The 27,573-nt window shown below is 43.5% G+C and overlaps 1 protein-coding gene across 3 annotated transcripts in view; it reads left to right on the top strand.

Moving 5' to 3' along the window:
- The window catches only part of pde4d (phosphodiesterase 4D, cAMP-specific), a 90,669-nt gene that overhangs the window by 46,314 nt on the left and 16,782 nt on the right, over positions 1-27,573 (top strand). For 2 of the 3 annotated variants that reach the window (XM_019878004.1, XM_019878006.1), the window contains exons 2-5: positions 19,275-19,466; positions 21,215-21,251; positions 21,340-21,416; positions 22,310-22,359. In XM_019878004.1, coding sequence (XP_019733563.1) covers positions 19,275-19,466; positions 21,215-21,251; positions 21,340-21,416; positions 22,310-22,359 — 356 coding nt within the window. Of the gene's footprint in view, positions 1-10,803; positions 11,197-19,274; positions 19,467-21,214; positions 21,252-21,339; positions 21,417-22,309; positions 22,360-27,573 lie in introns of those variants that run through there. The other variant, XM_019878005.1, reaches the window with a different exon arrangement.

The raw sequence follows: 27,573 nt of genomic DNA on the forward strand, positions 1-27,573 counted from the left end.
TGCCGCATTTCAGGCATCAGACATGAAAATATAAAATTTGATTTGTGTGTGTGTGTGTGTGTGCAAAATCAACACTACTGGGACACAGTCATGAAAAAAAAACCTAAAAAAATGTGGCGTGCACAGTTATTCACCCCCCGACTTTAGACTTTGCAGTTTTGAACCATCTTATTGTAGATTTTGCTTTATGTTTACGATCATTGTCTTGTTGGAAGCTAAACCTCCGTTCTCAGTTACCCAATGCATGCAGGCGGCGCTGAAGTCTTTGTCACCTACCTGTGTGGGGTTTTCCCATTCTCCCCCGTGCCAGCCCCAGGTTTCCTTGTTTATGTTGTCTTCGTATGAAAGTTGAGTGAGTAGTTTTGACAATATGTGTCCTGTGATTGGCCGGTCAGCAGTCCAGGATGTAACGCTGCTTTTCTTCATCCAAGGTCAGCTGAGATAGGCTACAGCTGTACAAAATGGATGGAATATTCTACAATCGTTTGTGCAAAAAGCCCCCACTCACAAATACACATGTAGTGCAGTTAAATAAAACATAAATTAAAAATATTTTCAGCCCATTACCAGATCAACACAAGAAATTTCTTCATTGAGCCCCCACCCCCCCTTCATTATTTTCATGACATTTAATTACATTGATATTTGAGTATTTTATTTAGATTTGTCATTTTAGTGCATGGCGGCCCGGTGGTGGTCCAGTGGTTAGCGTGTCGACTGGTTCAATTCCAGCTCCGGCCTCCCTGTGTGGAGTTTGCATGTTCTCCCCGGGCCTGCGTGGGTTTTCTCCGGGTACTCCAGCTTCCTCCCACATTTCAAAAATATGCATGGCAGGCTGATTGAACACTCTAAATTGTCCCGAGGTGTGAGTGTGAGCGTGGATGGTTGTTCATCTCTGCGTGCCCTGCGATTGGCTGGCAACCGGTTCAGCGTGTCCCCTGCTTACTGCCCGAAGACGGCTGGGATAGGCTCCAGCACCCCCTGCGACCTTTGTGAGGATAAGTGGATCGGAAAATGAATGAATGAATTTTAGTGCATTACATCCTGCCTTCATGTGATTGAATCATGGTTCCTTGCAAATGTTTTTTTTCTTCTTCTTCTTGGATCGATTCCCATTGTGTCGTGTTTACATCACGTCTACTCTCGTCATCCTCGATGTTGTCATCATTTCTTACCCTTAGCAACTGCATGCTGATTGGTTACCTGTCCCTTTTGAAAGCTGCCACATCGCCAAGGCAACCACATTATAAACATGACTCGGCAGGCACGATAAAAGGTAGGCAGGAAGTGCGGGCCGGGGTGAGGCGAAGGAATTGGTCGTCGTCACCACTAAACAGCCCCCCCCCCCCCCCCTTTTGATGCAAGGTGCGGCGAAGTGGACGAGCCTCTTGGCCACGCCATTGCCGACTCTTCCTCTCAATAACTTTGCTCATTCAAACACAGCGGAAGATGAATAGTCAGTCTTTGTCAACCTGCTTTCCCGTGGCTGAAGTACAGTTGCCATGGTGATAATCTGCCACTTTAGAGGGAGCCTCGGAGAGTGTGTTTTCTTTCCTTTTCTTTTTTCTTTCTTTATTTTTAACCATTTATCCACCGCTGCTGGGAATTCAATTAACTCTGACGTATGTGCTTTGTGTACGAACCCATTAGCCAGTGGTGTAGGAGAGATGGATGTGTGGCCAGTCTCCGCCTCTTTGTCGCATCGGATTGTCGCTCACACTTCGTTATCCGTGGAGAAACAAGAACACCAAAAAGGGAATGCACTGATTGATTTTACTGCTTTGCTAAGTATTTTTTAAACTCACCAAACTATTACTTTATCAGTCACTCAAAGTCACAGTTAAGTATCCATTTTAAACTAAAATGACCCAGAACATGCTGGAGAGACCATGTGTCCAGGCTAGCCTTGGAACGCCACGGGGTTCCCCCAGAAGAGCTGGATGAAGTGGCTGGGGAGAGGGAAGTCTGGGTTTCCCTGCGAAACACGGCTCCCCCTGCAACCTGACCATAAGCTGAAGAGGATGCAATGGAATCAAATTAGTCATTCCACATGCACAAATACAGAGCAATAAATTCACAGTTACAACCCATCCAAGAGACATAAAAAAAAAAAAAAAAAAACAATGACTAACAAGAGGCAGTCAGAATGGAGAGACCTGACAGGTTGCCATACGACGCCCCGATTTTCATTCATTCATTCATTCATTCATTTTCCGAACCGCTTGATCCTCACTAGGGTCGCGGGGGGAGCTGGAGCCTATCCCAGCCGTCTCCGGGCAGTCGGCGGGGGACACCCTGAATTGGTTGCCAGCCAATCGCAGGGCACACAGAGACGAACAACCATCCATGCTCACACTCACACCTAGGGACAATTTCGAGTGTTCAATCAGCCTACCATGCATGTTTTTGGAATGTGGGAGGAAACCGGAGTACCCGGAGAAAACCCACGCAGGCCCGGGGAGAACATGCAAACTCCACACAGGGAGGCCGGAGCTGGATTCGAACCCGGCACCTCCGCACTGTGAAGTCGACGTGCTAACCAACACACACACACACACACACCCGATTTTCTTAGATGAAAAAGAAAATCTTTCGAAAGAGGGGGGAGGGAAGGGAGTCCCCAGCTTTGCTCCTATAAAGGACAGTTGGATGGATGGAGCATTCAGCCTCCATGTGCTTCAAAGTCAATCAAATCTACCCAGGGCCTTCACAATCATTCGTGTTGGCCACATGTAACTTAAAATTCAAAAAAGCAAAGATAGCAGCATTTTTCAGTCCTTTGAATGGTTGATTAAGAGTAAGTCAAGTAAACCCAGCACATCACCTCTGCACATACGTTTGCTTGTCATTGGTATTTGTATCTACTTAAGTAGAGAGTGCAAGGACTTCATTCATCTCGGGGAACAAGGCAGCGTGTGTCAGGGAAGGCGGCAGACCGTGTGACGGCGATTGCGTCATTTGATGCGCTGATGGCATGTGTAAAGCATTGTGCTTGTTTTGCGAGGAGGCGCGGGAGATGGTTGTCTCTGCACTGGAGCGTGCCCGTGTCACCTGTCCCGACGCGCCCACCTAAGTCACTACATGGGTACGCGGATGTCACAAAGCCCACCGTTGCGATTGGAATTGGCAGGCATGCGCGCGCACACACGCGCACACACACACACACACACACACACACACACACACACACACACACACACACACACACACACACACGATCTGTTGTCACACGCTGGATGAGTCTGACAAAGCAGAGCTGCAACAGGAAAACCACTGAGATTTACTGTGTGTGTGTGTGTGTGTGAGTGCGTGTGTGCGTGTGTGTGTGTGTGTGTGTGTGTGTGTGTGCGTGTGTGTGTGTGCAGTTAGCAGTCTCCACATTGAGGTAGGTTTTTAATCTACCATTCAATAAAATGAATGCATTACTGTTTCATGGTGTTGTTGCTAACATCAATCTCAAATTCCAAATAAAACTATCGTGATTGAGAGCGTTTGTCTGTCGAAAAATTAAAAGCCAAAGTCAACATATCAAATAGGTCCAGCGTTTTTTTTTTTGTTTTTGTTTTTTTTTTTTTGTTTTCACAGCTGTGTAAATTGAGTATTTTGCTTTCTGCCCCTACCCAATTTATTCTGTTGCTTCCTCGCATTCGTGACTTAAAGGGCAGAACAGTGTCCTCTGTTGACTCGAGGCTGCTTTTGTAGTGCACTACTCCCATCTGCTGGTGGAAATGTTCATATACAGCACTTGATTGATTGTGAGCGTGAATGATATATCAATTTATCGTGAGTCCAAAAGACTCCCGTCACAGTCTGACAGGGAAGGATTTACGTTGGCTAATGTCTGACACTTCTGATGTCATTTTTCACAGTTTAGTTTGAGGTATGACAACAATACTTTCACTACTGCTACTAATAATCAGGTATTAATACATGAATACTAAACAATACATTTTAATTATTATTAATATCAGTAGTAGTTACGATTGTATGTGTGCTATCTGTATTTATTATTTAATAGATGGAAGCGTATCTTATAGTGCCTGTATATATTTGCTTCTACTGCTCCTTTTCAAATTGTAAACTGCGGTATCTTTTTATTGGTCCTATTTGGAAATAAAATTTCCTTTGGTCTTTTTTAACAGGACATTTAGAAAATAGACACAACAACAACAACAACAACAACAAAAAAATAATGTATGTCACGAAAAGATATTTTGGCTGCAACTGTGTGGGTTTTCTCCGGGTACTCCGGTTTTCTCCCACATTCCAAAAACATGCATGGCAAGTTAATAGAACACTCTAAATTGTCACTGGGTATGAGGATGAGCACGGATGATTGTTCATCTATATGTGCCCTGCAATTGCATAGCAACCCGTTCAAAATGGACCCGCCTACTGCCCGAACACAGCTGGGATAGGCTCCAGCATGCCCCGAGACCCTTGTGAGGATAAAGCGGAATAGAAAATGGATGAATGGATGTTGAGTCATTGTCAATGTTTACATCATATGAAACTTTTATGCCAATTAAGACGATTATACGTCAGCAAATATTGTCATGCTGTTCCTCCCCAGAAAAAGGGTAGGACCAAATCTGTGCTCGTGGGACCAACTGGGGAAAAAAAATGGTCGCACTAGTGCGACCATTGCAAAAGTTAGTGCCGAGCCCTGTTTTATGACATTATTTCCCTCAAAAATAGGCATATTTTAATATTTTACCGCACATAGAATCCAAACCTGTCTCGTGTCCAATCCCCCCGCTCCAAAATGCTTGTTGTCTTTCTTTTGAATCCTTTTTTTTTTTTAAATTGAATATATGTGTAGAACCCAGAAAAATGAGCAACCAAAACATCAGCTTTCAATGATAAAGTCCACTCAGCTGCTAACAGGCAGAACACTTTGGCCATCGAGTCTGAATGTAATTGTTGAACGAAGGGACTTTCAGGTCGTGAAAGTGTGGCCATGCCGCCAGCCTTGCAGCATTACTAGAAAACGTACTTGATTATGAGCTGACAGATATGATAAATTAGTTTACTCTGCATTTGCACTTTGCTCCCCCCCCCCTCCTATTGCATCCCTCGCTCTCTCTCCCTCTATCATCTTTTGACTCCAAGTCACACCCACCGCCTCACTCGCTCTCCACACTCCGCTCTCCTTCTCCTCTTTTTCCCCCCTCAACCTCGGTGGGACCAGGTGCCGCTCGGTTTGCTTTCGAGTCCGCCCCCCTCACCCCCCTTGAACCCCGCCCCTGGTCGAGATGAGTTTACCGGTCAACTCCGAGTACCTGTCGCTGGAGAGGATAGCGCGCTACCGCCACGCCTGCTCCAACGGCTCGCCCTACGCCACCAACAAGCCCATCGACATCAAACCTCGCGGCAGGAGAGGGTATGCAAGGTTTAGCTTGGCTTCGAGAAATCCAGAAAGTTGTGTGCTTGCTTTCAGAGCCAGAAAGTCGGCCTGAACTTGGAACGAGCTTGCTTTGTGTGCATTCTTATCTGCGGAGTTCTTCCACCTGCTGTCGTCTAGCACTGTTTACTCAACATTGTATGTATCTGTGTGTGTGCGTGTGTGTGTGTGTGGGGGGGGGGGCGTTTTATATCCCCAGGGGGCCTCAAGCAGGAATAACCATGGGACCCCCCCACCAAAAAAAAAAGATGATGAATTGGTCAGGCTGACATGAGAGATGATAGAGAAACAAAGATGCTTTACCTTAAAAAAAAAAAAAATTAATCAGAGACAAGCGAGTATTTTTTTCTGTGTGCTAATTCAGCACATCAGGTTTTCAAAAATAATAATACTATGTAATACCCTCCTGTTTGGCTGGATATTCCCATATTCCTCATTTTTTGCTTTTTCTGACCAGGTTAACATCAAATGAACACTCAATCATCGTGTTCAGGCGCACCGCTCATAATCCGAGCACTCTGCGCCCATTAGGGCCCCCGCACAGCAAATTTCAAGACCTGATTAGGTGCATTATCATGCTGCCGTAGTTCTGTGAGCAGCATCCACTCAGTGAAAGAAATGACAGTAGTGCATCTTTTCCAGAATGCAAGGTTTTTGATGATGAGAATGATGTTGCGGGGCCCCCTTTCCACTTGGGGCCCCGCGTGGCCTGCCCTGTTGCAGCATCTGCTTTACCCTCCTGTGTGGCTGGATATTCCCATATTCCTAATTTTTTGCTTTTTCTGACCCGGTTAACATCAAATGAACACTCAGTCATCGTGTTCAGGCGCACCGCTCATAATCCGAGCACTCTGCGCCCATTAGGGCCCCCGCACAGCAAATTTCAAGACCTGATTAGGTGCATTATCATGCTGCCGTAGTTCTGTGAGCAGCATCCACTCAGTGACCTCGAGCAACGACAACAACAAAAACAACACCCAAAGATGTATGAATGTGAAATCCGGATAGGTGCCTTTTTCTGCGTGTTTCACTGCGGTGTCGGATTATTTGCATATGAATTTAAGATAATGGCTGTGTAGACATATAGATATGGATGTAGCCTTGTCAATAGCGTGCCCGAGCCATCTGTGCTCTGCTTCGTTGGCTGCTATTTGTACATATACCAACGTTGACTCAGAGCACTTTCTCTATGTGTACCACGCGCTGGACTTTTCTCTCTCTCTCTTTTTTCCCCCCTCCCCGACCCTTAAAATCAATAATTTTCTCTATTGATGTTTGCCTCTTCAGTCTGTTGCTGCCGCTCTTTTTATGGCAGGCTTAATGCTGCACTAGCGGTGCAATCAGCACTAGGTGGCTGCCTTGTACATCAAGGGTGGGCAAGATGTTTCTTATTTGACCTATGAGTGTGGATTAAGGTGAATAATAATGCCGTTCATTTATCATCATCATTCTTATTATGAATATTTGTGCTTTTTGTTTCTTTTTGTTAATATTGATATATTCAATTAGTATTCGATTCTGTTATATCATTTCTAAAACTAAATCTGACTTTGTAATAGTTATTCATGTTTAGGGTTTCATAGTAACAAGGAAATATAGTGATGGCTATCATAATTATCTAGCTTTGAAAAAAAATCTGAATCGCAATATGTATTGCATTCGGAAACAGGACTACTAGAAGTGAGTTGAGCCATTCCATGCCCTCGATGTCCTCTCCTGGAATTTTGTTGGCCCTTGTTTTGGTTCCCTATTTTTGCGTTGTATTGTGCTGCTTTAAAACGTTCCAATTTAGCTTCAAAACTTGTCAATTACAGCCATTAAAAAGTGGGCCCTCGGACTGAATATTTACAGATTGCTCCAAAAATGGCACGAAATGATTAAAAATGAGTGAAAAATACTCAAAGTGAGCTTGTTAGTGAAAAGTGGGCAATCTTGTCCTTCTGTAGGAGGTGTATGCATTTTTTCCCCCAAAATTGCTCACAAGCGCATTTTAAGAAGCAGTGCAATAACAAAAGAGGATTCATTCCGCACTTAATTTTATGATCAGGTGCTCCAGAGAGCAGACCAGTTGGATATTAAAAAGTCAATTTCCAACAATAGTTGTGAAGCACTCTTCTGTGCAGTTATTCCCAACTAGGGTGTTGTGGGAAATTAGGCAATTTCACTTAATTTGTCCCAAAAATATTATTTATTAATTACCACTGATTTAATTTGTGACAGGCAAAACAATTAAAAAATCTTCCATTGCTGTTTTTTAATATAATGGTTTTTTTTTTTTTGAGAAAGATGAGAGAAAATTACCTTATGTCATGTAATTTTAAGGAAAACGTTTTACTGGTAAATCGGGATGTGTCAGGTTATATAATGTCTGTACAGTGTAGCCCAGCACTAGGTTGTTTTTTGTGAAACTTGAAAATGTCCCTAAAAAGTGTTGAATTCTTTGAAATGGGATAGATGGTGAGACATTTAGTTTAAAAGAGGACTGTTTGCATGATTCCAACACCTGCCTCAAGTGCCGCTTGGAGTTTCACTTTCACTTTTACGGGGATGTTGAGGTGCGTACTTGACGACGCTCGCACTTCATGCGCACATACGTCGCACGCACGTCGCAGCATTAGCATCCCGCTTTCTCCTCAAGGCCGCTGCCTCCGCCGACGCCGCCTTCCTTTCGTGACATGAAAGCCCGTACGTGCGACTGGAGTGGATGGCCGCGGTATTATCAGTCAAAAGGGTCGGTCAGGCCGTTTGTTTTGTCTTGAATGGGGCCGCAGATGGACGCGTTTCCATCTGCATGTCTTTTATATACGCCGTTCTTGCTGCGAACAAAAGGGAAGCTCGCGCTGACTGATGTCACTCTGCCGTCGCTTACGTTTCTGGTCAGTCGGAAATGTTCAAAGCTGCTTCAAAGTTGACCTCGGGGCGTCTTGGTGTTGAATGTCTTCTTTTGTGTGAAACGGCCTCAATCGTCATGCAGTGGAAGGTTTTTGTATGATGGCGGTGGGGAACCTTCAGCCGAGAGCATTTGATGTAATTCTGAATCCACTATGTAATTCAGAAACCAAAAGCGACAATGAATGTGGCCTTGCCATCCCTTTTTTTTTCCCTGGCGAATTCTTGGACTGAAGCTATCGAACACTGTATTTTCTTCTGTCTTGGACTATGAGACGAAGTGATGCCAGAACCGCAATAGCAGATTTACCAGCCCAAAACAGTACACTTGAGTGTGCCTGGTTTGTTTAAAAAAAAAAAAAAAAAGATCAGTCGGAATTATAACCGTCAGGTTGTGAGCATCAAAGTGTGCAGTCATTTCCGCCTATTAAATTTCCTTTGAAAGAATTCTGACGCCATTTACCAGTCTAAAAATGGAACTTGATTAGCAGCTAGCTGCTAGCCGCTAACACTGAGAACAGGTGCCATATTGTACAGTTTCAGCACAATTCTTTTTTTTTTTTTTTTTCATCCTTAATTAATGATTGAACGTGATTTCACCGTGACATGTTAATCTTGTGATGGCAATTTAAATTTAAACCGGGTTCCAACTATCCAACTTTCATTCGGGATGGAGATTCAAGTCAACCATCATGCGCTGTCACAACCCACTTCAAAATAAAAGCGTACCATGGCACTGATATCCATGTACAACTGTATTTGGGAAGATTTCATTTTGAAGGTGGACTTCTCAGTCCATTGGGGGTGTCTTATTGTCATGCATAGCATGACAATCGTTGCTGTGGCTGGCCTGAGTCTTCTTCTCGACAGTGCACACCAATTAAACGGTATCCGGGGCAAAAAGAATTCCTGGAGCATTTTCTTGACGTAGTCAAATTACTCAAGGACCCGTTTCACCCCAAGCACATTCTTGAAATGGCCGTCAATCTTTGACGTCATCTTCTGCCCCCATTAGGCAAAAAAGCTTTCCAATGTAGCTAGCATCGCAGATGTGCCACAGGAAATGATCCAATTTCTCTTCATTTGTCTGAAAATGAATTATTTTCTGACAATATCATGTCTTTGGTCAACTCTCTATGCTAGCATTGTAATACTGACAGATAGAAATATTCAACAGTCTTTTACTTGTTGGAAAAAGGTACAATGGACCCGTTTGTTCGCCTGTTGGTTGTCACGGCTTCCTGCAAGGAGATCAGCTTTGTGTTGAACTAAACGGGTCCAAATTTCACACAGTTTGAATTTTTGAGTACATTCAGACAAGATTGTCTTCATTTCAGTCTTAACTTTTTGTTGGTGGCATTTTTATTTGGTGCGCTGTATGAGATTTTTCTAATGTAGCTTGGCTCGATAAAAACACTGAGAAACACTAATGAGGATACCCGGTTGACAACTGGGGCTCATTTGGATACTTTGTCCAAATCTGAGTGCTGGAATTTGCCCGAGATGGCTGACTTCAAACAAAAATGACCGACTTCCTGTTCTATTTTGGGCATTTTCACTCTTATCTTGCTTTCTTACACTTCAAATGCATGAGAAAGTCCAGAAGATACTCGCTGGAATGCATTGGGGTCATCTGTTTCTGTGACCATGCATTTGGGTTTTCATATTGTATCCATGCGCTAAGATGGGCTCCAAAAGGAATATTTATATTATTTTAGAGAACAAGGTCCATCCAAAAGGAATATTTATATTATTTTAGAGAACAAGACACAGATCTGTTCATTTTAGATATGAGGATTCATCTGTCATATTTACTCATAATTCTATATGCTTCAAAATAAACACATGCACTCTGACTATCCCGGGATGCTGCAACAGTCCCCCTCCTGGCTGCTGTGGCCCTTAGTCTCCTCTTGAGTAAAATTTGTCACCATATCGTGACCAACAGCAGTGTTGTTGCTATTATTATTATCATTATTATTATTATTGTGCTGTGTCGGAATAAGAGGAAACAATTTATCGAAAAAAGTTTTCTTGCCTCTCCGATTTAAAAAGAAATGAATAAAAATAATGTGTTGATCAGTGTAATCTTTGTGTTGAATCCAAATATGGTTGCAGCCTTATCGTATACTTTATCATTAATTAAGAATAACAATAATAAATGACAGGGCTCCTAAAAAAATCACCCCAAAAAGTCTAGTAGTCTACCACAGTAATTTTCTGGTATTTCAATTATTATTATTTTTAATCAAGGGTTACATTTCCTCTCCTCCTCTCCCATTAAAGCACATTTCCAGTCCACTCGCACACATTTTCTTTGCTGCGTTCAAAACAACATGGGGGTCAGCGTCCGCCACTCCTGGCATTGTTGCCTTTGGTTTTAGGTTACCGTGGCAGCATGGGCGACTGACGTTTGAGATTATAAGGACGCCTGGGAGGTAGGCGAGGGGTGAAAGCAAGTCCCGCCCTTTAAGGAATTACTACGACCATAACAACCCCTCCCACTCGCACTCAAAAGCCAGGCTGCAGCTGTGGAGTGAGGCAGAGACGGCGTGAAGAGTCATGCAACTCTTCCACTCGGGTGAGGGTTGGAGGGTGCCGAGTGGGGAAGCAAAACCCGGGAAGTTGTCTGGATTCAAAACGAGAATGAATCCCTCATCCGTCCAGGAGTGAGCTTTCAAAAGGCAGTCGGGGATCATCGGGAATACGGACGACTTGATCCGAGGGAGCGTACGGGACTGGAGGTCCAGGTGGCCCTCAAGTGTGTCTGTGTGTTTGTGTGGCTAGATGTGCGTGTGCATAAGTAGAGCAAGTGTATGCGGACGGGAACGTGAGAACATGAGTATCATTCTCAAACCAAGGTCACGCTCCACCAGCTCGCTGAAGAACACTGAAGGATTATGGTAAATGGAAACATTGACAATCTTCATCCTGTCCTCTATTTGTGTGTGTGTCACGCTATTGTTCATCATTCCTTCCTTCCTGTTTGAGTGTTACCTCCTGTTGGTTTACATCCATCCCATGCTAACCCACGCCATATGAAACTCCGCAGTCTCCAATTTGCTGCTCCAGCCCTTTCAGTCTCCTCTCAGATCTAATTCTCACTGTCGCCTACAGCTAAGAATATAGTTTTGTTTTAGAACGGAAATGTCAACATGTCCTTCCGTAACACGCCGTATGTTACAGACCAAACCATGAATTGAACCGTCACATATGTCTGTGCAGTTTATCAATTTGGGGGGGAAAAAGTCCTGTTTTTTTAAACAATGAATGGATCAAAATTTGGATTTCATAATTAGAAATTCAACAAGCTGGAATTTAATGATTTTATTATTAGGAATGGGCGAGTACTGACATTGGTATCCAGCCGATACCGGCCTTATTTCAAGGTATTGAGTACTCATGGATGGCGATACCAGCCACCAATACTTTCGGCAAAAAATAAATAAATCTGAGATCAAGTAAGACTTGCTTGCTAGTAATTGGTGCGGCACGGCAACCGTTTGACGCGTTAATGAATCATCCTGTCCGTCAGGAAGACAGAATGGTCTTTGTTAAGAAATATCTGTCATTGCGTTAATTGGATTTTTATGTATCAAAAGTACTAGTGATCTCGGTATTTGGTATTGGTGAGTACTTGAGTGAATACTCCTCCCAGTATCGGTCTTAAAAAATATGGTATTGAACATCCCTAACTATTAATATTAGAATAATATTTGAGGTTTGTGTCCTTGTAAGAATCATGCCAAATGTGTCAAGATTTTTAAAACTGAAGTGAATGAAAACTTCATTTTTGGTCTTCGTCAAGGTACTACGACCAAGTAGTCCTTTAGTCCGTGATCCAAGCCACGCTTGGTTGCTCTTTGGTGTAGCGGATTTGTCACTCGAAAGGGCACAAATTAACACACACGCGGATGTTAGCTTTGACTGTTCCTCAGTTCTTGACTCTGCACTTTTCTACTCCACAATTTTAGTCCTGAGCCTTCACCATACAATGAATACACAAGCCTCTTGTAATAATCTCCCGTACTGTTGTTGTTTGTTAGCGTTCCATTCCGACTGATGCGTTCAATGCCACGTGGTTTACATTTTCCCACGGTAACCCTTTGAAGGGAAAACTTGGGCAAGCTGAGTTGAGCTGCAGGCAAAAGTGGGATTAGCGTTACCAAGTACATTTGTGCATTTATTAGTTTATATAGCCTCATACTTTTCTTCAAGGCAGTGTTGAAACAGTTGATTGACAAATTGCATCCTGAAGTCATATACCGGTCATGAGTAAAATGTCCATTAGTTGCCCCTCTTGTCACATTTTGGGCACTTGGGTGCTTCACCGAAAATATGGTCCAGCCAGATACTCAAACGCCGACCAACTTTGGGAATCAACATTTTCTTCCCTTTACAATCAATCACCAGATTTCTCTGCTTACAGTAATTGCCGACATACTGCAGAGATACAAATAAACATCTTGACTGAGATTTGCGTTGTCGTCTGTGTATGAATGCATGTCGAGTGGTGAAAAAAATGCATCACTTTCAAAAACAGTTGTTACCAATACTCTGGAAATATGTCAATGCAAAGTAATACCGTTTAATCGAGTCCAGAACATAATTAATACATTGCCAGAAAAAAAAATATGTTGGACTCGCTTCCTTCTGTGTCCACGAGGTGTTTCCCACAATGTACGACCTGTAATGTACTTTATACTTCCACTGGAACGTCTTTCTTAAATTCAACCGGAAGTTCATTAGGTATAAGATGCAATGGGAATATTTTTTGTTCATATTTTTGTTTATTCGACGACGACTGAGTAAGCTACACGTCATCAATCGAATAGACGATCGATTTTTTTTTTTCACACCCATTGCAATTCTATGCTTCATAGCTTTGAATATGAGCGTGAATGATCGTTCGTCTGTATGTGCCCCGGCTAATTGACTGGCACTCACTCCTGCATGTAGAGTTCCTCTCGCCCAAAGTCAGCTTGGAGAGGCTCCATTTCACCTGTGACCCTTATGAGGACAAATCCTGTCGAAAGGGATGGACTTCCAGTGTATCCCAGTTTTGTTTTTCAGCGATGGCGTGCCCATTTGGCCTTAGGCAAGACTTCAGGTTTTAAAGCATCTCTGGTCCACACCATCGCCATTTGTCCTACCAGGAAGTAGTATTTCTCTCTCTCTCTCGCTCTCTGGTAGAGCAGATAAACAAAGATGCAGCCCCGAGGCGCAACCTGCCCTGCCCTCGTCCTGTCTCGACTCGTCCTTGGCTGTCAGCTCTCATTTCCCTCTAACAAATTGTCCTCCTGTCGCTTCACGCCGGGAGGAGGCAGCCCCGGTAAATATGTTCTCCCACTGTCCCAGACGGCGCTGGAAATAAATCTCAGAATCCTCGCTGCGATCGTATAGGAGAGGAAAATGCCTCTTATCTCGTCACCCGTGTTCATCTACAGCCTTTCGGCAATGTTTTTTTTTTTTTTTTTTTTTTTTTGTTGTTTTTTGCTCATTTTTGTTATCGCTGAATATTCACGTGAGATATGCAAATAACGCTGATGGGTGTGAGAGATCGTTTGGCTTTGTCTGTTTGGATATGACAGCACTTGACTGTGCGTGTAATCTTTTGTAGCGCTTGTGTATGTTAGCAATGTTAGCATGTGGATCCGACGCCCTCAGGTGGTGCACGGCGCACATCCTGTCTCAATACCACGACTGAGCTGATGTCTGTTTACTTTAAATTGAGTTGTAAAGTGCACACATTAAGGTCAAAACTGGCCAACTTTCGAAGTTGGTTCCAACTCTTCCCACAAAGTTGACATATGCGTGTTTTTATTTTATTTTATTCTCATTGCTGACCTCTGCATTTAACAAAACGTCATGCAGCTCTGCTTACCCTGTGGCTTTGACATGATAGCTGGTGTGCGGTGCCCGTGGGGGGAAGCGGGTGTTGCGGCACGCTAGGGTGTCAGACATTGCAGCTTGAAAGTGGCTTTGGATCTTAGCCCAGCCAAGCGGATGGAGAAACTCGGTGTGTAATGAAAAACAGTTAAATGTTTCATTTCCCACTTAATAGGCTGGCGGGCGCTTCAAAGAACCAACCATACCTTTTATGTACAATAAATCCAAAAGTCGGTCTTCCATAATGTTTTCCGTTATCAATATTTTATTAACTGTACAGGCGACGTAATAATTGTGCATTTCTAACAGTCTTACAATTGTGTCATTACTGTTGATGAGAAGGAAATGCAGGAGACTGTCATTCCTTTAGATTATTTTTCTGTTTGCCAGTCTTGTTCTGATTGATGCGTTCAAGGCGGTGCAGTTTTTCGGATTTTCCCCCAGTGCCGTTTTGAAGCGGAAAGCTTTCCGGTGTACAGTCGTTCTCTTCTCCTGTCTTTCTTTCATTTGGGAAAGAGAGTATAACTTGCTAAAAATCAAGGTCATACTTGATAGATTTGGGTCGAACTCTAAATATTACAGAATACATAAACAGCCCTGCAGCTGACATATCTTGTTTTACTGGAAGACAGTAGGCCACTTTTCGTTCTTGTGCATGTCAGATATTTTGTGGGAGATTTTACAGAAGGCTCTGCATTTTTTTTTCTGACTTTTGCAGACACTCACCCTAAACATAGTTGAGCAAATGCATCCGTGCCAGAACTTGACGTGGATAAGATGCAGCCAGGAGGACTGCATTTTGAAATGAAACGTGGAAGAACGGGAATGTCTGACTTTGACTTGAAGTGCATTCATCTGGATTTTGTCTGTCAACAGCTGACTGAGCGATGATGCCACTCAAATGTGCTGAAGGCCTGTTTTATATTTGTCCCATTGGAGTCTTTAGATTCCTCCTGACAAGACTCGCAGAACGGGTAGAGTGCGTGACCCCTATTTGCACACGTGTCGTGACTTGAACGACTCATCCGAGTGGAGCATTGGCAGTCTGCGTGGAGACTACGAGCGATTGTTGACTTTTTTTTTTTTTTTTGGATTCCGTCTGGCAGAACGAGTCGAACCAGATGGAGCTCGACGGCACAACAGGCTACTCTTGTATGCTAACTTTCTCACCTGGACGTCACCACGGACGTTTGTGTGTAAATAAGGGAAGACTGTTGAAGTACATTGCATCCACCTTCCCATCCAGTGAGATCCAATACAAATGTGTAGCCAGGGTACAACGGTATGCCCAGAATGACTGTTCGGTACCTTGGTTTTAAGGTCATGGAACAAACAAAGCTGCTTATCTTTTTATTTATTTTTTTGTAAACGGGAGCATGTTTTTGTGACATTTAAAACGGCAAACTGCTAGCAATAAATTCTCCAGTGAAAGTCACAAAATAAATTGGGTACACGATAAAATAAAACAAATACGGCGGCGCAGTGAAGTGGTGTTCTTCCATCTGCCTCACAGTTTCATAGGTTCTGCGTGTCAATCTTGGGCCTTCTCGTGCGGAGGTTGCATATTTCCCCGCACTGCTGCTGCTTCCCAAATTCCAAAGCATGCACCTTAGGTTCATCCAAGACTCCAAACTTTGCCCAAACTTTTTCCTGTGAGGGCCAAATAACTTTTCCCTTCTCTGACGGGGGCACAGTTCGATTTGTAACAAAAAGTGTGGCAGAGTGTGAGGAGTTTCCTGACATTCAAGCGCGCAACTTGACTCGCATGGGAAACGTTCCTGCAGGGAGTCCGCTGTGTTCGCTTTGTATGGGCCGTTGAAACTTGATCTTCCATCTTTGGACATGTTACTGTCCTCCTGGATGTCAACAAGACTTATTGTTTTATCGCAAAGGCAGATTAAAGGGCTGTCTGGAATCTGCTGACTCTTTAAAGATTTCCGTCCGAGGCGATTAAGTCACTCCTTGTTGGGAAATGTGGAAGAGCTTTGTGTCAGAGGGGAGAAGAAAAGAAGAGCTTCCTCCTCGTGTGACGTCAGAGCTGGAGCAATAGCGCAACGAGACATTCCCAGAGAGGGCGTGTCCTCCGGCACCCACGCACACATGTAGACATAAGTCATTAATGAGAATTGCAGGTTGCGGAGAATTGCAGAAAAAGAAGAAAAAAGAAGTCAGTGTTGGTGTCATTCATACAGCTCAATGGATTATAAAACTGGCTTCTGATAACTTTTGAAAGCAGAAAATTCCGAAGGGGATTAAGTGTCCTGGATTGGTGCAGAATGGTACATACCAGAGAAATGTTAAAAAGGTGGCCAAATGTGCACTTTTACAAGCTGTGCACCAGGGATACCATCTGTGTAGGTTGCGGAGGGGGGGGGGGGTTCAAAATGCCAGTTTTTTTTAAATCATTCTTGTGTGCGTGTGTGGTTTCATTTTCCTGTCTGATGCTAAATATGACGTGTGGTGGTGAGAGGAATCTGGTACAGAGATACGGCTGGCGTCCAATCAACACAAACATGGAGTTATTGGAGTCATGCTGGCTGCATGCGTGTGTGTTTGTGTGTGCGAGAATGTGAGGGTGAAAAGGAGAGAGAGAGAGGACAATTTGATTGCCCTTTCCTTTCTAGCCAAAACTGACACCCACTTAGCTGCCGCGACCGAGACAACAGAGGGTGAGAGATTAGTGTTGAAGTTGTTGCTGGGGTTGGGGGGGTGATTCCTGGCATGACCCGTTTGTGTGTGTGTGCGTGTGTGTGTGTGTGTGTGTGTGTGTGTGTGTGTGTGTGTGTGTGTGTGTGTGTGTGTTCATTGTGACTTTAGCTAGCCGTAACATAGCGACACACGCACACACACAGAGACAACATATTCATCCACATCTCATGATTTCAACACTGTTTGTTCGTCGGCTAACTGAATCGGACCCCCAAAACAAGCTTTTAGCATTTTTCACGAAACACACGTCGTCCTTATCAAAGTTAAGGTGGAGTCCTCTTCAACCGCCGACCGCCAACCTTCACGCTTGTCATGTGTCATGAAGCATCCTACTAGCAATTCGACAGGCCTGATTGCTACCTAAGTAGCTAGGTGACTAGAGGTTCGGCTGTGGCAGTCCCGTGCATGTTTACACTTGCATGGCAGTCAAGAATGTTAAAATGGAAGTGGATTGCAGTTATTATGGCCCTGTCGAACAATTAAGCTTCGGGGAATTACACTGTAGTTTTAAAAGAATTTTGTTTAGCCTCAAGACTACTGTCTTGAACATTCATCTAATATAATCCCCAAATCATGACATTTTTGCCTTGTTTCTTTGAACCCCAGTTTTGTCAGTGAAGTTATGAATCACCTCTAATGAGAAAGGATTCATGCGTTCTCACAATACATTTCCTTCTTCACCGTTCCAATCGTCCACGTGTGTCCCGCATGTCTCGACACGCCGCTGACATCATCCTGTCACGCGCACACTACAAAGTACGTCACGCCGCATTCAGGACGTGCCCTTATCCACAGTGAGGATGATGATTATGTGCGGGGGGGTGACGTCACGGCTGCCGGTCATGGGATACCCTCCCTCTCACAAGCAGATGGGATTATGGGATATGTCTCAGCGGCAGATCTCCCCTGCCTGTGACACAGGTGGTAGTCAACGGTCAGGCTGACATGAATCTCTCCGGAGACTTGGACGCCTGTGGTGAGGTTGCCGTGGGGGCGAACGTTGGCTGTTGGAGCTGTGAGTCAATGGCATCCCCAGTGCAAGGAGTCAGCAAACCTTTTTGCTCGAGGGTAACTTTAGATTTTTTTTCAAATGGACAGAAGAGTAAGGCTATTATTATTATTTTTTATTTTTTTTAAGGGAAAGTCAGCAAAATATATAATTTTCATTTTGTATGAATATGTTTTTAATACATGACTTGTACTTAAATCATATTTAGTTTATTTCAATAAAATAATTCTTTATCACAGTTAATGTGCATTAGTCATAATTATTTTAATTACGTTAATTAACAATGACTGAAATATCATACTGTTAAATGTATGTCTGAAATTGTAAAAAAAAAAACAAAAACATTATTTGAGAAGTGATCACAAATGCATGTTAGAAAAGTACATTACTGTACATTAAATGAACCAATTTTGCAGAAGTCTTGACCGTGTAAATGATTGGTGAGCCGGATGAAAGAACACAGGGCCATATTTCGTCCTGCCATGCCCGAGTCGATCATGAATCTACCGTCTTTGTAGTTTACAACCCTGTACAGTAAAAGCACCAGGACTGATGCTAACCAAAATAGCAGCGCCTACATAACATAGTCCATCGATCTCCTCTTGCCGTAGCACTTGCCCTCATGAAGAACACAGGTGAGGCGGAGCTTATCCCAGCTGATTTAAGGCAGGAGGTCGGGTACGCGACGGACTGATCACTGGCCAGTTGCAGGGCTTATATTGACAACTCATTCAGAACCAGAAATCGCTAATGCCCTTACATGTGGGAAAGGAGAGCCACAGTCGCCAATGCACTTTTTCAGCCATTTATTACAATGGGCTCTCTCGTGCAGGTGCTGTCGTCAGCCACGGCTCACAGACACTCACACTCTCACCAGAGCTTGTGCCAACCTTTTCACCTCTCTCCAACTGTCTGATTCTCAGCTGTTGCCATATCATTTCTGAAACGTATCCCCCGTGACAAACGGCATTCATTGTAACTTTTCACCTCTCTCCAACTGTTTGTTTCTCAGATGTTGCCATATCCCGGGTGTTATTGAAACGTATCCCCCGTGACAAACGGCATTCATTGTATGCGTTGTGTGTGGAGATGTACAATTAGATGTGAATCCAAATCACAATTGTTGGGCCTCAAAGACCAGATGCATCGCTCAGTTAACGTTTCATGTTCTCTTTCTCCTTTCTGCAGTTTCGACGTGGACAATGGAACATCATCAGGTCGCAGCCCCATTGTGTGTGGAGATGTACAATTAGATGTGAATCCGAATCACAATTGTTGGGCATCGGCAGGAGTTTGAGTGACATCTTCCATTATTTACGAAGACCAGATGCATCGCTCAGTTAACATTTCTTGTTCTCTTTCTCCTTTCTGCAGTTTTGACGTGGACAATGGAACATCATCAGGTCGCAGCCCCCTGGACCCGATGGCCAGTCCAGGATCGGGCCTCATCCTGCAGGCCAACTTTGTCCACAGCCAGCGGAGGGAGTCGTTCTTGTACCGCTCAGACAGCGACTACGACCTCTCTCCCAAGTCCATGTCCCGAAACTCCTCCATCGCCAGTGACATGTGAGTGCTTCAGGCTATTCATTTTTTGTTTATTTCTTTGTTTTTAAACCAACCCCGTGTTCCCCTGTTGCATTGAAAGCTTTTAATTCTATTTTTAGACCTTGCCTGTCTGAATGTGTGTCTGAGTGCCACAGCTGGATGTTTATCAGCATAGGTCATAAAGCTGCCACACGGGCCACCTTTGGCTCTGGAGGGAAGTGTGCATGACCGACAGCTCGCCGAGTGGTGTCACATCTATTCTTATCACATATCGCGCGCAAGCTGCGCGGTGAAGTATCTTAAATCACTGCTGAAACGCCCGCTGTTGACACACTACTCTTTATTGACTCAACACTCCTGCACAAGCAAATCCAATAGAAGTGTGGAAAACTCAGCCTTCAGCGGGATAATCATGCTCCGTTTTTGACTGACGTCGCCATCTTCATATGATGATCGCATGCTCCCCCGCTGCTATCCGGTTTCATGAAGTAGTCGTACAGGAAATGGAATTATTGGTTGGAAAAAGGTAGCTTCTTGATCGAGCCTGAAAGGGAAGATGGGGGAAAGAGCAATGAATGGATAATGACCTGCATTAACTTAACACACTACGTGGCCCCTTATTTCTGCTTTTTACTTGGCTGTCATAAAACTATCATTTGACAGTAATATAGGATACGCAATTTGGTTCACGGAGAATCCTGAAATAGCCCCGACTCAGCTTTATTTTTAAAAACACCTTCCATTCAAATATTCAGCGTCCTTATGTAATTGGTAAATATTTGTCCCAAATGCAAAAAAAAAAAAAAAGAAAAAAAATTATGATGCAAAAACAACATTTCCCTAGTAAGAATCTAAGAATAAAATGTTAATCGCCATACAAAAAAAATGAGTGCTATTTTTATATTATGAATTAAAATATTAAAAGAGCGTCATAGTTTTGATCAATAAACATAATACAAGAATGCCTGAATGTTACTCTTACGCAGCTGTGATATGAGAACTGGATGCAAATCACGTCAAAATGATATGAATAAAACACATCATTGTTTTACACCAGAGAAAAAAAAAATGTTCCAAGATGGACCGATCACCTGAACAAATGTTGACGGTGAGCTTTGAGGTCAGCAGCACGAATGTGTATGACTCACGGTCTCAGGAGTCCAATTCCTTTCAAGAGGTAGCAAAATGCGTAAAGGCCTCTTCCTTTTGCCTGCCATCCTGTTGGATTTTCCCAGAATCCTTCAATGATGTCAGAGAATAGGAAATCCTCATGCGTGGAAGCTTTTACTGCGTCACCACATTCTAGCGCCCGCCACATACCCAAAGCCGGCTTGTAAGTAGCGAGTGCCTAAAACAGCTGCTGATGTAAAGTCAATGTGTCACTGTGATGGAGTACATGACGAACACTGAAGCTTCTCAGATGACGACACCCCATTATTTTCCCACTCTGACCTTTTTTTATGTCATGTGCTTGTCCTCATGCTGAATTGACAGCTGACATTTTATATGTAATTTTATTCTTATACGTGCGTGTGTGTGTGTGTGTGTGTGTGTGTGTGTGTGTGTGTGTGTGTGTGTGTGTGTGTGTGTGTGTGTGTGTGTGTGTGTGTACAGTAATTACTTCGTGTACACAGTCATTGGCCACAGTTAGAAGCCACCATACAATGGTCAAGGTGTGAATGTGGGGTTTTTTTCCCCCCAATTTATTTATTTGTGTGTGTAAAACTTGCTTTAAAGTCTCTCTAAAGTCTGTGTTGTGTGTTTTCCAGCCATGGTGACGACATGATTGTAACGCCATTTGCACAGGTGAGCTTTTTCACCGCCATTTGATATAATATAGTTATTAAAAAAATAATAAATAAATTTACCAATACTCTTACCTTGTGCCTTTCAGGTCCTTGCCAGCCTAAGAACTGTAAGGAATAACTTTGGTGCATTAACCAACCTGCAGCAAGACAGAGCATCTAATAAGTACGTTTGCTCCATTTTGTTGGAATTTGTGGGAAACTTGACGACAAACTGCATATCTTGTGCTCACTCAAAATGTGGCTTTGTACCCCCTCCTCTGTTCCCCTGCGGTATTACAGCAGCAGCTTGACAACCTTTTACTGCCATTACTGAGTACATGATCCAATTGTCTGAATTAAATGCCTCCCTCAAATTGGCACATCCCTTTTACCGTCCAGAGGGGGGGGAAAAAACATATAGTAACTGTAATTATCCGGGTCTGTTAATAAACACGATTGTGCACACATGAACATTAAAGATTGGATGTCTAGGACCCATTTGCACTCTGTTGCTAACCAAAACAGCAGCAAAGTACATTTCTCAGGTTTATGAGTTGTGATTTACAATTTAAGTTATTATTCAACTACTGTGTCCAACTACCTCTAATGGATGCCGTGGCCCAATTAATCACTGAGTGGTCCGCTTCCCTTTTCCTTTCAGAGAGCAAAAGTATGTTGGAGTAAGTGCAATTATCTCAGTTCATAGAAGTTATTACTCAAATACATACGTTACATGGTTAATTTCTGCACCATTTAGTGATTTGAGTGCATTAAATAGATGCCTCTTTCAAATAAATGCCTCCCTATTCCAATCCCCAGGGGACACACACACACACACACACACACACACACACACACACACACACACACACACACATGTCTCAAGTGTAATTATTTTAGTTCATCGATGCTATTGTTTAGATACTATTTTCATTGGTGAGGCCATTAGAACTATGTTGCTAACCAAAACTGCCACACCTAGCAAAGCATGTGAACAATCTCTTAGAGATTTAAAAAAAAATAATAATAATAAATAAATAATAATAATGACGTTGCGTGTTGTTTTCCTCACAACAGGAGATCACCCATGTGCAACCCACCACCCATCACCAAGACCACCTTTACAGGTTTGTCGACAAGTCAATAATACATCCACTGTCTGGTCAAAATATCATCAGACTGTCTGACCTATTTTATGATGGTTGTTGTGATTAAGATGGGCTGTCTGTTTTTTTGTTGTTTTTTTTTTTTTTCTCATAGTAAGGACACACTTGTTCTCATCAGGCACTTTTACATGACTTCTAGCAATATAGACCAGGGGTGGTCAAACCATGGTCCAGGAGCCATTTATGACCCACTGTCCTTTTTTTTCAATGACCGTGACATATACTAAACTTAGTAACCATTACAAAGCCATGGTTGTCGTCTACAATGGAAAAAAAAAGTAAGCCAAGGGGAAAGTATGAAAACAATGAGCCTTGCTATTACTCCAAATGATAATAATCAATCAGTCATCATCATATTAATATCAATAATAATATTAATGAATTAATAATAATACATTTGTTTTACATTGAGCTTTTCCAGATATGGCCCTGATGTCGGCCATTCACGGTAAAGTCCATATTGCACTTTCGCATGCATTTGTGCATGGAAATGAGCGCTGTTGCGACGTCAAAGCTCGAATATTATCTCCTTTTAGGATTGACTTTTCCGATAAATTGCCTCTTCCTATATATGGGACGTCTGTCGATGCCGCGCTATATTTAGAGCCCAATCATACTGGTTAGCGGCCATTATGGGCCCTGCCATAAACCGGTGACAGCTGTGAGTCACGGTAGTGATTGTTTGAGAGTATTGACGACCTGTAACGGCAAGGCAGGGGGTTCATCAAGGGGAAATTAGCTCATGGTTGAAGTAAAACCAGACGTATTATTACACATATGTGTGTGTGTGTGTGTGTGTGTGTGTGTGTGTGTGTGTGTGTGTGTGTGTGTGTGTATATATATATATATATATATATATATATATATACATATATATATATATTTTTTTTAAGAGCCAAAATAGTTTGGCGCTGTATCAGCAGCGTCTCAAACGTTATATTTTAAATAAATGTCATGAGAATCTGTAAATTTCCTCAGGCGATAGCCATGTCCTATTCATATTTGTCAAAGCAAAGTCATTGTTTTAGTTAATGAATCATAATTAACAAATGTTAATTATGATTCATTATTTCAAATCAAGTCTGAACAATGAATTTAAAACATGAGGAAGGATTATAATTTCATTCTTAAAACTCTTTTACATTTTTTTACATACCCTTTTAAATCGTTTTTCTTACTTTCTTTTTCAATCAATCCGTTTGAAGAATCAAACGCGGCCCTTGAGAACAAAAGTTTGCCCAACACCGCTTTCCACTACCCCATGATTGATTTATTCACTGATGAAGAGGTGTGTCCGAACTCTTGAGACCACATGGCGTGCCTCTGGCTAAATTCTTCATCCTGCGCCCTCCCAGTCCTGTTTCGCCCGCCCAGCCGCTCCGCTTCGTGGTTTGTCTGCAGCCGTGCGTCTGTGCCGCAGCAGAGTGGCCTCTCCGAGCACCCGGTGTCTGATGTCGCACTAAGCATGAGAAGAATGTCATTGACGTCAGTGCAGTCGCTGTCAGAAAGGGTAGCACCCCAGTCGCCGACACCTCAGCCACGGAGGGTAAATGGGGAAGAAAGAGGACAGACAGACGAGACGCGTCCGGGGAGAGGAAGGAGGATTATTGTGACAGAAAGGGGAGAAGGAGGATATTGTTGACAGTAGCTCGGTGACATCGGAGCTCCTTGAAGATGAACGGGCATCCTGTTTACGCTTTTGTGTGACCGCACTGACACGATTGTCACATGATAGCAACGACGCGTGTGTCATGATAGCCCCAAAGAAAGATGACGCCGTGTTGTGACGACATCATGTGATTCGGTGTGCAGCGAAGCCTCTGAAGGAGAAAGGCCCCGAAAGTCATACAATCGGGAATTGAAACAAAAATATGCTTTAAAGTCGAATAAAATGTGTCATTCAAACCAAATCCTGGGTGACTTTTTTTACATACCCTTTTAAATCGTTTTTCTTACTTTCTTTTTCCTCATCTACAAATGACCTGGCCCATCAATCCGTTTGAAGAATCAAACGCGGCCCTTGAGAACAAAAGTTTGCCCAACACCGCTTTCCACTACCCCATGATTGATTTATTCACTGATGAAGAGGTGTGTCCGAACTCTTGAGACCACATGGCGTGCCTCTGGCTAAATTCTTCATCCTGCGCCCTCCCAGTCCTGTTTCGCCCGCCCAGCCGCTCCGCTTCGTGGTTTGTCTGCAGCCGTGCGTCTGTGCAGCAGCAGAGTGGCCTCTCCGAGCACCCGGTGTCTGATGTCGCACTAAGCATGAGAAGAATGTCATTGACGTCAGTGCAGTCGCTGTCAGAAAGGGTAGCACCCCAGTCGCCGACACCTCAGCCACGGAGGGTAAATGGGGAAGAAAGAGGACAGACAGACGAGACGCGTCCGGGGAGAGGAAGGAGGATTATTGTGACAGAAAGGGGAGAAGGAGGATATTGTTGACAATAGCTCGGTGACATAGGAGCTCCTTGAAGATGAACGGGCATCCTGTTTACGCTTTTGTGTGACCGCACTGACACGATTGTCACATGATAGCAACGACGCGTGTGTCATGATAGCCCCAAAGAAAGATGACGCCGTGTTGTGACGACATCATGTGATTCGGTGTGCAGCGAAGCCTCTGAAGGAGAAAGGCCCCGAAAGTCATACAATCGGGAATTGAAACAAAAATATGCTTTAAAGTCGAATAAAATGTGTCATTCAAACCAAATCCTGGGTGACTTCAGTAGTCGAAGAAACACAAGAGCATCAGAGGGCCACTCGTGTGCAAGGGCAGCGTGTGGTTTTCAGTCGTGGCCAAAACAATTGTCGCATAAGATTGTTTGAATGGTGTGAAGCTGCAACCGAGCCGTATCTGTGAAAGCAACGTCGCACTTTTCCGACGGCTGTCTAAAAGGCACAGGCAAAATCAATGTTAAAATCTTCCATTTCTCCCGTGAAGGCGGTGTTACAGCGGCAGCACTGTGACCTCGTGGTTAGCACGTCTGCCTCACCGTTCTGAGGTTCACGGTTCGAATTGATGCTCGAAACTTGCTTGCTTGCGTGCATGCGATTGAAAAACAAATTTACGTTTGGATGCATTTGTATTTTCTTAAATAAAGCGTGAAACCAACAATAATAAATAATAATGCTTGTCAACATCAGATTCTAATCAGAGGATATCTTTATGTCCTTAAATGTATTTTTGACGCTGACTATAAAATGTCTTTATTTGTTCCAATTTTCTTTGTTTGCGTAATAGATTTTTTTTTTTTTTAATCAGTTCATCCTAACGAGGAGTGCGGATGTGCTGCAGCCTATTCTCGCTGTCTTTGAGCAGTAGGCGGGCTACACCCAGAACATGTAAACTTCACACTCAAAGGCCGGAGCCGGAATCAAATCGTGCACCTCTGTACTGAGGCCGACGCACTAACCTCGAAAGTCATACAATCTGGAATTGAAACAAAAACATGCTTTAAAGTCGAATAAAATGTGTCATTCAAAATAAATCCTGGGTGTCTTCAGTAGTCGAGGAGACGTAAGAGCAACAGAGGGCCACTAGTGAGCAAGGGCAGCGTGTGGTTTTCAGTTGTGGCCAAAACAATTGTCGCATAAGATTATCTGAATGGTGTGAAGCTGCAACGGAGCCGTATCTGTGAAAGCAACGTTGCACTTCTCCGACGGCTGTCTGAACGGCACAGGCAAAATCAATGTTAAAATCTTCCATTTCTCCTGTGAAGGCGGTGTTAAAGCGGCAGCACTGTGAACTCATGGTTTGTACGTCTGCCTCACCGTTCTGAGGTTCACGGTTCGAATTGATGCTCGAAACTTGCTTGCTTGCGTGCATGCGATTGAAAAACAAATTTACGTTTGGATGCATTTGTATTTTCTTAAATAAAGCGTGAAACCAACAATAATAAATAATAATGCTTGTCAACATCAGATTCTAATCAGAGGATATCTTTATGTCCTTAAATGTATTTTTGACGCTGACTATAAAATGTCTTTATTTGTTCCAATTTTCTTTGTTTGCGTAATAGATTTTTTTTTTTTCAAATCAGTTCATCCTAACGAGGAGTGCGGATGTGCTGCAGCCTATTCTCGCTGTCTTTGAGCAGTAGGCGGGCTACACCCAGAACATGTAAACTTCACACTCAAAGGCCGGAGCCGGAATCAAATCGTGCACCTCTGTACTGAGGCCGACGCACTAACCAGTCGACCACCGGGCCGCCCGATGTATTGACCAGTGTTGTCAATGTATTAATTTTTGTTTGCCCTCTTCGAGTAACCTCTCTTTTTGCCGGAAAAGTGTGACTGATTTACAACCCTGGTAAAAACGTTTATAGTCGCAGTCAGTATTAGTTGAAACTGTAAATATACCAAAAATCATCATCCCAAAACACTTGAATATCGACACAATATAACATGCTTCCTTCCTTCCAATTACTGTGCTCCTCTTTCCATTCAGAAAGGGCTTTGGCGCCATTTTGTGGCCATCTTAGGGCATTCCAGAAAGTGAAAATGGCACTTGCTGATTTTTAAGCAACTAGCTAAGGGATAGGTTTCTCCACAAAGACCACTAATTGGTGAATTTGTGAACCGCAACAATGCAAGGGGCGGCTGTCCATGAACTGAATATGCTCCCCTCGTGTTCCCAGCTCACATAGTATTAAAAGCACTGGGCTTTGGATTCCGCCCTCTCCCCCCGCCATGTTAGTTGTTTACCTCCTGTTCAGCATATTTGTATGCTGATCATATAGTTGACGTGCATGCACTGACTATAGCAGGCGCTCCCATGCAGCTGCCCTGCTCCGCGTATAGTCCAGTCCATGTGTTGTCGCTTTCCTTTCCCCATCTACAGTGCGGTCCTCTCAGGCTTTAGGTACAGCACGTTTTGGCTACCAGGGACGCCGAAGCAACAGCAAAACCCCTCCAAACCTCCCCACCCCTGAGCCCCACCTCCGTCCCTTTACACACACAGCATCTGTCTGGCTAGCATACAGGAATCTACCCCCGCGGATACCATGGATGTTTTTATCTGCACACGAGGAGGCTGAAGCATCATGTGCTAGTGTTACGTGCGGTGCGTGTGAGCGTGTTTGCGCGCGTGTGTGTTTGGTAGTCATGTCAGGATGCTTCGACGGGGATCCGAGGCGGTTGTGAGCCCCCCAGTCGCATTCGGTGTGTCTCCATCCT

The sequence above is a fragment of the Hippocampus comes genome, unplaced genomic scaffold (genome assembly GCF_001891065.2).
Source record: "Hippocampus comes isolate QL1 unplaced genomic scaffold, H_comes_QL1_v1.1 scaffold13, whole genome shotgun sequence".
NCBI lineage: Eukaryota > Metazoa > Chordata > Actinopteri > Syngnathiformes > Syngnathidae > Hippocampus > Hippocampus comes.